This window comes from Achroia grisella, unplaced genomic scaffold, assembly GCF_030625045.1.
Source record: "Achroia grisella isolate CSIRO2021 unplaced genomic scaffold, CSIRO_AGI_Agris_v1 utg402, whole genome shotgun sequence".
In the NCBI taxonomy this organism is placed as follows: Eukaryota; Metazoa; Arthropoda; class Insecta; order Lepidoptera; family Pyralidae; genus Achroia; species Achroia grisella.
This window is the reverse complement of record NW_026712841.1, coordinates 3,747,579-3,762,634: the sequence shown is the minus strand read 5'-3', so window position 1 is coordinate 3,762,634 and position 15,056 is coordinate 3,747,579. Positions and strand designations below refer to the sequence as shown.

Below are 15,056 nucleotides of genomic sequence, written 5' to 3'. Positions count from 1 at the left end.
TTTCTTCAGATCGATAATTTAAGAACAATATGGCATGTGGCAATGTCTTATTTTACAGAATGTATTCATATTTTTAGACAATATACAATATTTACCTGGTTAATGTGCTCTTGTCCTGTCCATGTAAAGCTGCAGGTGTCATTACAGCACAACACAAGCAACGGCGAGTGGTCTGGGTGCGCATTGGGCGGGAAGATGGCCGCAGATCGTTGGCTTTCGTCGACGTCAGGGCAGCCGCGCACCGCATCAAGAAGAACCAATGCGGCGCGGTATGCACGCTCCGACACCGCTGCCATTAAAGGCGTTTGCCCCATACCATCCCTGATAAAAACATATTGTTAATTGTTGTTAAATAACAATTGAATAAATACATAAATATTAGTATCACATCTAATATCTGACAACCGACTAATTACCATTCTACCAAAATACAGCTTATAAAGTAAACAGCTCAGCGGCTGAAATAAATACCCTATGACTTTTTAGTCTTTCTCTGGTAATCTTGGGTGTTTATTATTGTGTATTAAAAATACATTATATAATCTTGATGGGTTATCTTTAAATAAAATATACTCTACTGTAAGTACCCAAATAAAAATCTAATCCTTCAAGATTATTTGTTTTTTTAGATGTTTTATTTTTTATTGTTTAGTCGCAAACGTGTATTACTTACTTAGAAGTGAGGAGTTGTATCATGTAGGGCTGCAGCACGGCACTCTCGCAGAGCGCGCGCAGTGCTGCGAGCGCGTTGCCTCGCCGCTCCGCAGGGTCGGCGCTCACTGCACCGCTACCATTGTTGCCACCACTCGTTTTGCTATTAATATAAAAATACTATTTACCACCATATATAGAAATATATATACTAATATATTTAAATTTAATTTTAATCAATTTTAGTGGCTGTGTGGTGAATTTGTAAACCGAGTGTGTTTACAAATTCGAGTTGTCTCATTGACTCGCAGATAATGTCGCTAGATGTCAATAATGATAACGGTACTAATTTAAATCTAACATAATTATATTTCTACTATCAATATTGACTAGAATTTGAATTAAATTAATAATTTGGTATATATATATCAATTTAAAAAAATTATACAAATTATTTTAATTAATTTTGGTAAAATTATTTACTATGATTAAAATACATAACATTTACCCATTATTGGTGAGTCCCATCAAACTATCTTCGTCCCCGGACGCCTCGAAGGACTCGGGCGGCCACGCCAACGCGGGCACAGTCTCCTCTGAGCTGGCGCCGGTGCCGCCCGTACTGCCTGCTAAATTCGGCATTGAAGGATTTTCCACTAAACATGAGAAATATGTACTCATATCAATTAATTCAAGGAACTGAACACAGTGAAGCCGGGCCCCAATATTGACAACACAGCGGTTTTACATACATAAAATAGTTCCAAATCAGCGTGTTATAATAAACTTACGGTAGTTACTAGTAGTTGCTACGATTTAATATATTTTACACACAAATACCTTAACGTTATTTGTGTTCGTTACCAAGTCACAAAACCTAAAAATATTAGTAGTGCTGATGGCATGGTAGTTATTTTTCATGAATTTCCATAACTGAGGCCCAGGTACTGGTAATTTATTTATTATACATACCTATATCAGGTTCTTTGTTGGAAGTCGGTGCACACATGTGTACACATGCATGTAAAATATTCCTATTTCCATCACAACGCTCCTGGAGTATTGATAAAATCTGTTGTTCTGTAAAAAATAAATTGAAATAACAATAAATAAAATAAAATATTTTTTAAAAGTGAAACAATATGAAATTATGACCGAAAGAGTGACCACAAAAAATGGCTAAATTGTAAATCACGATTGCACGCGCTGGCTTTTTCGTCCTGATCTGATGTGAAAGAAAGTATCGTGTACAGATGGCTAATAAATTTGCAAATTCCATCAAATGGAATTTCATAACTTTTTCATTTGACGACATAGTTCTCAAAGACCTTGGTAGAGTAAGAGTCTTGGTATTTATTATGGGTAAATAATGTACGACAATATTTGTTGACAACGACGACAAAAGGTTAATACAAAGCAACAGAATATTCAAAATAAAACTTACTGCTGGTATCGGATTCCAACTGGTGCAGAAGTTGACGCACGCCTTCAAGGTCGCAGCGCAGTACTCGAGGCATCATAAGCTGAGGTTCCGGAACTAATATAATGAGGGCCACCTAGTGATGATATTAAACATAATAATAATAAAAAAATATTTATTTGAAATAGCTGTAGAAGGCATATGCAATTGAGCAGATCATTATCGATTCATTGTATAAAATAATTATATAATTGCTTCTTCCCGTCGATTATTGAAATTTGGTGCATATTTTGAAAAAAAAGGTACAGCAAAATGTAAAGTAACTGCTTTAGTTTATGTAAATCTTCATTAGAAGCATAATGTATACTCAAAGAATGTCGAGATTAACGATAATTAAATATAACTCAGGTTTAAATTGAAAACATACTTCAGCAAGCAAACAGATTTATATGTATACAAAACTGAGAGCATTACAGATTTATATGTATACAAAACTGAGAGGTAAATGCTCTCAGTTTTGTATACATATAAATCTGTTTGCTTGCTGAAGTATGTTTTCAATTTAGGTAGAGTTGTCTATTAAATCTTGTCATGGTCATGTATTTAAAGATATTTTTGGGAGCAATGGTTTTCTTCTCCAGTGGATATATTTTATAAAAGAGACAATTATATTGTGGGTTGGTAGTTACAGACATATAAGAGTAACTGTGGTAACGGTGTGATGTCATGGTCATGAATTTAAAGATATATTTGAGAGTGATGGTTTTTATCTTCTATGGATATCTTCAAAAGGAGATATTTCTCTTGTGCCAGTGTAGTTAGCTATACTAGATGTCTTTGTAATATTATAATGTACTAGCTGTACCATTGATTCATCCGTGTGGAATTTATTTTTATAAAATAAAATCATTTTTCTAAAATAAAAGTAGCCTAAGTCAACTCCTTATTACATCAGCTACCTGCCTACCTACCTAATAAAAGTATCGTCAAAATCGGTCCAGCCATTTCAGAGATTAGCCGGAACAAACAGGCAGACAGACAGACAAAAATTGTAAAAAATGTTATTTCGGTGTAAGCGCCGTCATATGCATGTAGTAAAAAACGGTTACTGCAATATTGCAAAGAGACACTGCAATTTTATTTATATGTATAGATTAGGTACCTGCGACTTGAGCGCGTTGTGGTGTGAGTGCGCGGCGTGCGCGGAGTGCGAGTGCGGGTGGAGCGGCAGCGCGTGTGCGGCGAGCGCGCGCGCGGGCGGCAGGTTGAGCGGCGGCGGCTCGCGGACCATGCCCACGCAGTCGCGCGACACCGGGTACAGCGCGCCGTTGCCGTCCAGCATCACCACCACGGGCTCGCTACCCTGTATTTTTAAATTTCAATTCAATATACTCCTTCATTTTTGAGCACTACAGATCTATGTAGGCCGCAGTGCTACAGGTCGACGCACCTGACTATTGCCCGAACCCCCTGAATACTCCTCCATTAACATGTCCATTACGAGTTGACTAGACACTTAATCAGTTTCATATTAACATGCTATGTATGCATGAACAGCTACGAGTGACAACCTAATACTTGTCGATATGAAATCTAACTGTTTTATATCCACAGGTACACATTAAATGACGGGTCTCCGCACATTTATGTCAGTTGTCTAGTACCTATAAAACTGCTTAGCTTGGGACTAGATGGCCCTGTTTGAATTGTTCCGAGACATTTTTATTAATATCTCAGAACAAAAGAAGAACGACGCTCTGAAGGGATAACACTGAAGCTTTGAGGATTGGCCTAATCTAATATTCAATAATTTCATAAGTGTCAGTATAAACTGACACTTGTTTTGCAGAAAAAATGGCTCTAATACTATTTCATATTATATAAATATATTGGATATACTGGATACCTAAATATACAAGAAATATTGTATTGCTATATGTTAAAAATTAACCTCAGCAGCAGTGGCCAACTGTATCGCCTGTCCATTTGAGTATCCCAGCATGGCATTGTTATCAGTCGGGAATGTGCTGTCTGTTAAAGCTCTAGTAGTTCCCACAGCATACACGGCGTAAGCGAGTGCACCTCCCGGACGCCTAACCACGGCGTGCACGCCGCGACTATCCACCTACAATGAAAGACGCAGGTTACTTTTCTTATCAATCATAGACACGCGCGCGTAAATTTCCCATTAAATTATAAAACTGTAATATATTTCATCCTCTATGACATTCCATATATAAGAACTATAATTACAGCTGTAATATAAATAAATAAAGAATAAATGGCTTGAAGACCATAATTTAAAATTTTACAAATTCGTAATAATACTTAGACTTACAGCAATTGTGATGACTTGCACATCAGGCGGCAGTGAAATTTTCCTTGGTGAGCGTTGCAAGCAATCCGGTCCTCGAGTACCTGCTGCGCCGCCCGCTCCCCACTTGACAGCAATTAAGTCGTCTTTTCGCACAAGACGACAATCCTGCAATAACGTAGTCCAATCGTCCGGCGTTGATGGAACTATTTCTTTACCATCTTTCCCGATGGTAGGGAACCGAACAGCTGCGTATGCGCCGTCAACTTTCAACACACGACCTAGTGGCACACTTTTAACATCCTCCAGGAAAACTACTTCTTTAAGAGGCCACTCCTCTTCATCACGTTTGGAGCCATCGTTCGATGATCCTTCCTCGCCACGAACAGTCACACGTTTTGCACGTTCTGTTAAATTAAAAACGATATTTATTATCCTCATATGAATAGAAAAACTTATTGGAATAGAACATTCACAAAAAATATAATAAATATCCATGTTAGAATATTAATATACTACTAAGCTTACTATAAAATTGAAGAATTCATTAACGATAATAATGTTTTTATAGAAAAACTTAAAATCCATAGCACTGACAATATTATCCAATTACACTAATAATGAGTGTGTAGCGATTTCTATGTTTATTATCGCATGCCTCTTACTTGTTATACTGTAATTATTTATATTAAAAAAACATCTACTCAAAAGAACAACACACAAGTTTCTTGCTCATTCTTCTTGTGATGAATCTGCATTCCGAATGAGTGGTAGAATCAAAATTTGACTATTCAAAAGTGCTTGTAATGAGTTTATTTGAATAAAGATTTCTATTTCAAACTACACCAATATGTAGCAAGAAAATAATAGTTAAAGAATAATGTCCTCATTATTGATAACCCTGCTTGGTTATCAATAATGAGGACATTATTTTTTCAATCTTTATTTTAGTCCAATCTAGTCCAAATTAATTTTGCATAAAAATATATTGGAATTTATGTAAATTTTAATTATATATTTACAAGTTAAAGTATACAGGTGTAGTAATAATCAAAGGATAACTCACTATGCGAGGTGCTAGTATCGCTACACGTGGACGAGGCCGGGCTGGGCGGTGGGGGCATATCTAGTCTATCTGCCATGTCTTTGTTGCTGTCTTTTCCAGCATCTTTGCCACTGCTGCTAGATGAAGATGCCTTCACTGATGACACAGTTAACGGCGACTGGTTCTAGGGAAAACAAATTTTATACTTAATAAAAATCTTGTTGGTCCCTTGTGTTCATGCTATCATAATTAACTGGCACTCTATAATTGGTTCTATATTAGCAGTCCAACTTTTCTACTCTTGTCTGTAGGAATAAAATTGGCAGAATGTTAGTAACAAATTTTGCATGTTAATTTTTACCACATCTGAGTAGTTTACCTATAATCTAGATAATAATGAAGTTCTTTATAATTTTTAATAATTTAGATAGGATACCTATCTGTGATCCTATCTATATTTTAAAAATAAAATACAAAGAAAAGATATATGTGGATATCTCAATTATATGTATATTGCACCTGAATAATTTTGCCTATGATAGATAGTCTAAAAGGTCTAATAATAAGTATTATTATGTAATATTATGCAATTATAAGTTAAACATTATTAGTTGGTGGGAAGGAAGGAAGATGTATAATAGCTTTTCAAAATTATTAATTATAATACTTGTAATATAATAAAAGCCACCTGACAAAGAACATCCTTGGCATCAAATATATTTTAATAACTGTTTTATTAAAAAAAAATTTGATGCCAAGGATGTTCTTTGTCAGGTGGCTGGCAATATACATATGCCAAATTAACTACTTTTCTTTCTAACAATCTCACCTGTAGATCTCTTTTATCCTTGTCAGAAACAGACCGATCGGGCTGCGGTGGTGGCACAAGTTTAAAACGGCACGTGTCCGACAAGTTCCATGCTGCATTCTGCAACACGCCTACTTTTGGTACGCCGGTAGACATGTTGAAACCTATGCCAACCAAAATAAAAGTGAATAAAGGACAATGCCACAAATTAACATTTAAAACCGTAGTTTGCTTTGTAGCTTAATCTTTTTAGCTTAATAAGGCTTATGACATTTTGTTGAAGTTGAAAAGCGAAACAAGGCAGTACAATTACAGGATATCCTATAATTGCAACGCATGAATGCTATCACGGACGTGGCATGATAACGAGATAGCCATAATATGTCGTAGCTCATCGGATTGAGATTTTATGTTCAAATGTATATCAATTTTAAACTTAAAATCTCAATCCATCAGCAGATTATCCCCATGGATCGATCCCCTGTCCCATTCAAACGGGGATTAAAATTACGGCGGCTTGAGGTATCGTCTTTTTTGTAATAAGAAAAAACAATATTTATTATTGGAAGATCTTACCAATGGCGCCCGGTTGGTACATGGGTGCATTTTTCATAGTAACACTCTGCCCAGCCTGCAGATCCTGTGGCGTTGCAGATGAGTGACCGCGCTGTTGCTTGCGAGAGCGGGCCCGGTGTTTGTCCCAAAGGCGGGCGCGTTGACCCAATGGTAGAACGCCCCTAATTAAATTATTTATTATATTTATTGCATCAATATTTTCAATACTAATATCACTTATTGCCATTTGGTGTGTGTTATTATAAATATATTTGTGTCTATATAAATATCTCAATATAAAAAAAATGTCTAAAAATGTTAATATTGCTGTTTTTGTGTCTAGTTCTCAGCTTACTTCTTCTAAGAGATTACTATTATGATGTTTAATGTAGCAGAGTGCAGTGATAGGAGATATAATAGCAAAAGTAAAAAGAAAATTCTATTTCAATTTACATAAAGGGATGTTTCAAACTGTCAGGGAATCTCATTGTAGGTCTTCTAAAGCATGCTATGGATTATAATACAGTTTTCATTATCACTTTGAAAATGAATTCCGAAGGTTTATATGTACAATACACGCAAATGTTGTATACACTGTACACTCGTACAAACCTTGAATATGATTAAAAAATACCTAAGTATGTACAGGTTTAAAAAAATATATATTCATTTATGACAACTCAACATGTCAACTGAATATACAAATCATGTATGTCTTTTGTATATATTATAAAATAATATTGTATGTTAGTCGATCTGGCCCGTTGTGTTTATATAATAATTAAGATTAAATGAAAACTCACCACCAATACAGCGCTCCGGAGTCCAGTCTAGCAACAGTATACAATGAGCATACATGAAGCGATATAGGCTTTTCAGATCCAAATTCCGTGAAAGTTTGTAGTGGATGTTCAAGTCGAGACGCTCCAGGAGCATGAGCTAAAACCATTAATTCAAAAGAGTGTAGATTGCTATAAGTGCAAATATGACGTTGAGAACAATGTGCAGAATGTAAAACTGGCAGATCTCTAAAGAGATTTTTATTATTGATAACTAAATTAATTTAATTAAATTTTCGCGTTTACAATATCAATAACATTGGCTGTTACTGCGACTTCGTTCGCGTGTACATAATACTGATAATTACCTATTTCCTGTTCCTATTACACTGTCCCAAAAGTCCTTACGTCTAGGGTCTGAATCCAAGAAAAATTATAATGGTGAAATACCAAAAGGATGACTTATGATGAATTAGAAACCCAACTCACCTATGGACTCGTCGAGGAAAGTAGCCGCTCTGCCTGCGTCTGTGAGGACTGAGACTCTTATTCCGGCTGCGCTGATGTTTATGATACGCTCACCAGGCAGTAGCCCGAGCCAGCTGGCGCGCGGGTGAAATGCGCTAATTGTACCACCCTAAAAGATAAATTAAAATTAAATTTATATTAGTTAAACCGACAATACCCCATATGTATGTGTAATATAGTTCTATCCTAGCATAAACACTTTTAGTCTCAGAAACAGTTTGTGTTAATTATAATATACTCCAGAGTTTATTGTCAACAATACTTGTCGTAATGAATCCACAAATAGATTGGAGTTAAAATATCATATGTAATTTATATTTTAAAGACATCCAGAATGTAAGACATTTTTATACCAATCAGTGGGGACTGTTACTGTACCAGTGACACTGATACAGAAACAACTTACAAGCTATTCAGTAATATTTAGTGATAGTTTAAATTGAGCATGCATACTGACCATATTAAGATCTTACTATGCAAATAGATACATACATCATTGCGCTGATAAGGATGAGCGTCGGCCCAACGCCATTGGTGCAGTTGACCGTGTGTGGACACAGCAACAAGCTCACTGTAAGTAGCCGCAATATGTGTGAAGCGTATGTTGCTTTCCCAGTACTCGAGTTCCTCAGAAACCCAAAGCGGCGATGCAGCCATTGCTGAATCCTTTTTCTTATTTTCGCCTAAAATAAAGGTATTTATGTAATATACATATATGACCATGATTAATAAATAACATATTGACAAATCTCCATTTCATTAGTCTTTTTATAAAATCACCTCCATCTTTATCCCAGGAAGTATCACGCAGTGCCGATTCAAGCCACCTGCGAGGCCCGAAATACTGCCGTTCACGCCACCTGCTAAATTCCGAGGGTCGCTCCTGGGTTGAGCTGCTACTCTCGCGGTTAGCACCCCCGCGGCCACCGCTACTACCGCCACCGCCTCCACTGCGACTGTACATACATGACACACATGTTTGTTACTGTTTTATAAATACAATAGTATAAAAAGACCATTCACTTCCGTATTTACAAATATAACATACAATACAAATACAATATGGACTTTTATAGGAAGATTTCTTTTTATACGAAAGGTCTTTTTATACCTAATATAAAAATCAAAATAAAAAAAAACTAAACTTTTCTAAATAAAAATAAAAACACCCAATCACAACAAAAACGGAAACTGCGTAAGCTTCAGCGTGCTAGAGATTGGGTTGAGGGCTATATTTACTACGGATAGGATAGTCGGCAAAGGAGCATAGCTTGACAGGTATACCTTCTGATAGCCGCGTACCCGAAGATGTCCTCGGAGAACATGTCCGCGTCGATGATAACGGATTGGTCCTGCTGTGCCGCGTGGAACCCACCGTCCAGCAGCGAGATGAGATCCTCAGGTACGTAGCCGTCTCCCCCCTCGCCGCCCTCAGGCTCCTCGCCTTCCTCGTCATCCCGTGACAGCAAGTTGTTTACCGCCAAGTTTACGTCCAGATTTGTGCGCTATATTACGTATCAAATTACTCATTTAAAAATTTGACATATATAATTTAACATTGTATATAAATACACTAATATAAAAATATGTAAATGTGTAAATTATACTGAAATACGAGTATGCTGCACTTCATCCACGCGAACCAGTTACCTCATGTTATTGAAATGAAATTTCAAGACAATCCTTTCTCAGTTCATGTAGGTACCTGTACAGGGAACTTGAGTATTTAAAAATTCTAATTTCTAAAAACCTTTCAAATTCATAATTTTAGTATGGATTATAATAGTAAAATAGCAGTAATACAATAGTCATTTCATTTGAAAAGTTTATGACAAAGATAATTTATCTTTAATCTAAGGAGCTAAGTTATTAGGTAGCTAGTCAAATTCACCCTTTTCAATAAAGCATTTATTCTCGAAAGTCTCTTTTTAAACACTAGTAACAACATATATTCTGGACCACTATTGATGCCGAAAGACAATACTATTATTTACTTTTGTAAAATACAGGTTGTAATCAAACTTGTGTACTAAAACTTCAGTAGAAATAAAATCCATGAACTCAAAATCAATGTTATCTACATATAACTATAGACATATTTTACCTGTAGTTCTCTGATAATGAGGCTCCTGCTTTTCCCCTGCAAGACCACTTGAGCTTGTGTGACAAGATCCTCCGGAACAAATGGTGCTGGCACAGATACCACACGCCCAGAACTCGATGCTCCAATTATAACACCAGTCGCACGGCTAGTAGATCCTGTCACAATAAAAAAAATTACATATCTTTCGACTATACTAGGAAGGTAGGGGAAACATATTATATTAATACAAAAAACTTGACATTTATAAGGGGCTGATATGTCCTAATAGAAGATACTTTTTATTTGAGCTGTTTCCCAAATAATCTGTCATCATCAATATAAATTTCAACTTCAGCAGTTTAGGAGTAAAAATATTATAAACAGATTTAAGTTAAATCTCATGCCTGATATAGCCATCCTCATTGACTGCTTCGGTGGTCTAGCGGTTTAGCGCAGTACCATACTTCCGATGGTCGCGAGTTCAATTCTGTATTGATGGGTATAATTGTTTGTTAGTCTGTCTGTTTTCAAGGTATATTATGAATCAGGGATGTTATGGATATGAAATTTCGGATACGGATAGGTTTCGGATATAGGAGTGATTATTATACCGGATACAGTTACGGATGCGGATATGAAATTATTTCGGATTATCCGTTAGTTTCGGATAATTTCAGTTACGGATATTAATTTTTTAAGAAATTTTACTTTTATAAAATACATATAGCTAATAAAATGGTCACATAACGTGTCCCAATTAGACCCGCCCCTATCCGATATTATCCGTAACTTTTATTTTGGATTCGGTTACGGTTACGAATATTTTTTTATATCGGATATCCGATAGTTTCGATTGCGGAGCTCCCTAATATCCCTGTTATGAATGTAAGTATTTACAAAATAATATGTGTCAAGTATTTCTTTCAATCGCCTAGTAATCCTTAACACAAGCTGTTTGGCACTGAAAATTACAGCTTGTACTCATATTTCCAGTCTTTATTAATTATGGATATTTAATGTTTTGAATCTGTCCTCTTAATTAAACTTAAAATTGTTATTCATATTTATTATATGCAAGTTACTCATTTAACCATGCAAATCAACCGTTTTTTCTACATTGTTCTTATATTATTATAGTTACCTGTATACAGAATATGTGCTTTTTAATAACAGAATTTATGTTTTTTATCAATTATAATCTATAAATTTCTCTGTAGCTCTAAGCTCCTATTTCTAAAGTAGGTAAAAACATTACTATGTAGTTTTAGATGGTACTGGGTATTTTTTTAATGTAGAAATATTTAAGTTAATATTTCTTTACAATAATAAGTTGTATATAAATAAATAAATATTTTATTTCTTTACAAGTATGTTACAAGTTTTCTTGTACATAAAAAAATAATAAAAATTGGATTCTCGTTACGAGAAGTCTCAAGAATTCTTTGCAAGTTTTAACTTTAAATTTCAAGTCCCAAACTAGAAATTTGTAAATAGTTATACTTGCTTAAGTAGTGTATAATGCTTTTAATATTCTTATCTCGGAAATTTCTGAAGCAACAAATCTAAAAATTATTAGTAATTATAGATGATAAGGGCATATATTAACATTTCAGGAAACAGTATAATAGTTTTTGATATATTATCAAGACTTTCCTTCATTGTCATCAGTCATGCTATAGAAATTTGCATATGGAATGCTAAAAAAGTACCTTGAGAACTAGGTGCAGCACGAATTGAATTCCTCATGATGCGGGCCCTCGTCCGGGGTTGTTGTCTAGATCCACAACCTCCTCCGCTGCCCCCCTGCTTTCCACCTCCCGTTCCACCGCCGCCACTTCCACCTCCGCCATTTCCTCCATTCTTACTCGCGTCAGCTTTACTCAAATCCAATCGGTCAGGAATAATAGAAAATGCAGCTCGACATATTGTGCCATCGTCTAGCAGACAAGCTATATGCGCTGGACCTGCAGCTACAGCACGCACTCCTCTCAAAGAACTGAGTGCTGAAGATCCGGGTCCAGTACCATATCTATTCCACCGTTCCGCTACCTCCTTGAGCCTGCCAAAGAACAACAATTATTAAATTTTTGAAAAATATATATATTTACACAGGGAACCTTAAGATAACTATCATTGTATGCAATAAAAACATAAGAGGCATAATTATTTGAAGGAATTGTGACAAGCATTTTTATAACTACCAGAATAGAAGAGGTTATCCTCTTGTGTTAAAGTTATGCAAAAAATATGTATGACAACATTATTCTCCTATAAAAGTTCTAAAAAAGTCTGAAACAACATATTTCTATCTGTTAATTCACTATCACCTTTTTTATCAAGTTTCTTCTAAAATAATTCATTATTTGCAAGGATGTTTTTATAAACATGATTTCAATAGGTGAATGTGTTATCTATTGTATTTTGTTTTGAATAAAATTGTCCTTTACATAATTTGGTTTAAACAAACACTTAAAACTAAGATATCTCCTAGATATCTTAGTTTTAATAAAAGAAAATCCTTTAATATTAAGCCTGTGCGAGGCTGGGGGGACTTGATTTTAATATGCTTCAGCAGTATATATACTAATATGAGGAACATTAGAAAAAATGGTATCATATATTTCTTAATAAAAGATACCTTGGTTGAGATTGAAAGTAAAAATTATTAACTACCCTCATACAATATGATAAAGTACCCATCCTTTATTTTGAAACCTATGCCATATCCCATTTAATTTGAGCACTTTCATACACTGGATAGTCATTTGTATTACACAGAATTTTTCTCTACAAGTAATATCTGTTGATTGATGGACTGTTGAGACTGATGTATGAGACAGCCTTTGTTACTTCAATCATGTTTTTGAAAATCCCACCACACTAAAAACTGTCTAGTCATTTCACATAGCATATAATTTTCTTTATGAATAATTAGTTTAAAACTTATTCTGATTGTGAAATCAATGTTCAAATAATACATATTTAAAATAAACTGGAATTAAAATATTCACAAAATTGGTATGCTAAATAATTAAAAAAATCTTCTATTTAGAATTTTTCTTTGAAGGCACAGTTAAGCTGTTTCATACAATGTCTAACTTGATTCCCATAGAAATAATTACAAACACTGGTTAAGGATGTTACTATTACAAGTTTTAATTACTATTACTGATATTATTAAGAAATTCAATATGTACTTAAGTATTACTATAAATTATTTGGCACACAAATTGCCTATTTTAAATATACAGTGATCACAGTTTTGGTTTTTGCTATGTAGGGAATGAAAACAATATTTGTATTAGATTGTATACAACTTAAAACATCTTTTTTAAAGAAAAGCATTTTAGTTTAATTAAATATAAGTTTCAAAAGGAAAATAAACATTACACAACATGGTAAGATATTATCATATATTTTTATGTTGATTAACATTCTTTTACTACATATCAAAGCTATAACATACTCATACACATGAAGTACATAGCTGAATATCAGTGTTTGCACTCAGGGCAAAATCACATTAAGCTATGGCCTTTTCACACTGCTTATTAGCACAGAAGTCAGTAATATGCATACATTATATGGCACATGTGGTATATATTTGTTTAGTTATTATTGTTTACTGTTTTTATTGTATGTTTTTTGTATTGCATGTGCTAAAGATTATAATTGCCTTATTTATTTTGTGAATTTATGTGAGATAAAGTCAAATCGATTTCTAATCATTATAATAACATTCTTGTTTTTGATTTCTTTTTAAAAAGTTGTTATAGTATTCGATAACGTAAATTGTGAACTTGTGCTAATATTATTGTTAGTTTTGAGTTTTTGTCAGCAGTTGGCCGGCGGTTTGTGCATTGCAACATTGTCGGTGTAACGGTTACGTTTTATTTATTTTTTAGATATATATATACATATTGTAGGATATATATATTTTTTTTTTATTTATTAATATAATTATTATTTTTATTTAGTTTATTCTGAAATGTCTGATAATGATTCATTTTATACAGCCCATAGTTCTAATAATTCATTTGAATCTCTTGATGAGTCACTATCCGAGCGTTCTCTCTCCGCGCATCTCAGTAATGAATTAGTGAACTCGCGGCGTAATTTGAATATTTGCCATATTAATGCTCAGAGTTTACCACAACACCATGGAGAAATCATGAATACCTTCATTTCTAATACTGTGGATATAATCCTGGTGTCTGAAAGCTGGCTAAAACCCAGCATACCTTCAACCTATATAAGTTTACCTGGCTATATTCTGTTACGAAACGATCGGACTGATAGACGGGGAGGTGGTGTAGCTATGTACCTACGAAGTGATTTCGCTTATAGAACTTTGTTTAGTTCATCCCTCTCCGGTAGTGCTGAATATTTATTCGTGGCGGTTGATGTTAGGGGAACAAAGGTCATTCTCGGTGTCGTTTATTGTCCTCCTTCCGTTGATACTTTCAAGACGTTGAATCTGTTTTTGAGGTAGTTATGGCGGAGCACACACATCACATTATTATGGGTGATTTTAATACTGACTTGCTCCGTAACACACACAGATCGCTTAAGCTGCGCAATATAGTAAAGTCAGCAGGGCTTTCGGTATTACCCCTTGGTCCTACTCATACTAATATAGATTCTCCTGACACTTGGCTCGATCACGTTTTTGTAACATCACCAGAATCTGTACTGAAACATGGCCAATTTTCTGCACCAGAATTCTCAAGACATGACCTTATTTATGTTTCGTACAATATTAAAAGTTTAAAGCCAAAACCAGCCGTAGTGCGCCTCCGCAATTTCTCAAGAATTAATACGACGAAATTAGGCCAGGATATGAATATTGTTGATTGGTCATGTGTACTATCTG

The 15,056-nt window shown here is 34.8% G+C and overlaps 1 protein-coding gene across 5 annotated transcripts in view; it reads right to left on the bottom strand.

Moving 5' to 3' along the window:
- The window catches only part of LOC131844613 (E3 ubiquitin-protein ligase UBR5), a 36,445-nt gene that overhangs the window by 17,747 nt on the left and 3,642 nt on the right, over window positions 1-15,056 (bottom strand). For 2 of the 5 annotated variants that reach the window (XM_059193549.1, XM_059193550.1), the window contains exons 2-19: window positions 11,893-12,242; window positions 10,205-10,359; window positions 9,385-9,605; window positions 8,881-9,056; window positions 8,593-8,783; window positions 8,062-8,209; window positions 7,597-7,732; window positions 6,815-6,975; window positions 6,260-6,402; window positions 5,452-5,614; window positions 4,410-4,792; window positions 4,023-4,196; window positions 3,234-3,434; window positions 2,096-2,207; window positions 1,624-1,731; window positions 1,160-1,307; window positions 674-814; window positions 96-321 (exon numbers count right to left, since the gene is read on the bottom strand). In XM_059193549.1, the coding sequence (XP_059049532.1) occupies window positions 96-321; window positions 674-814; window positions 1,160-1,307; window positions 1,624-1,731; window positions 2,096-2,207; window positions 3,234-3,434; window positions 4,023-4,196; window positions 4,410-4,792; window positions 5,452-5,614; window positions 6,260-6,402; window positions 6,815-6,975; window positions 7,597-7,732; window positions 8,062-8,209; window positions 8,593-8,783; window positions 8,881-9,056; window positions 9,385-9,605; window positions 10,205-10,359; window positions 11,893-12,242 (3,337 nt within the window). The remainder of the gene's footprint in view (window positions 1-95; window positions 322-673; window positions 815-1,159; window positions 1,308-1,623; window positions 1,732-2,095; window positions 2,208-3,233; window positions 3,435-4,022; window positions 4,197-4,409; window positions 4,793-5,451; window positions 5,615-6,259; window positions 6,403-6,814; window positions 6,976-7,596; window positions 7,733-8,061; window positions 8,210-8,592; window positions 8,784-8,880; window positions 9,057-9,384; window positions 9,606-10,204; window positions 10,360-11,892; window positions 12,243-15,056) is intronic. The other 3 variants (XM_059193552.1, XM_059193553.1, XM_059193551.1) reach the window with 3 other exon arrangements.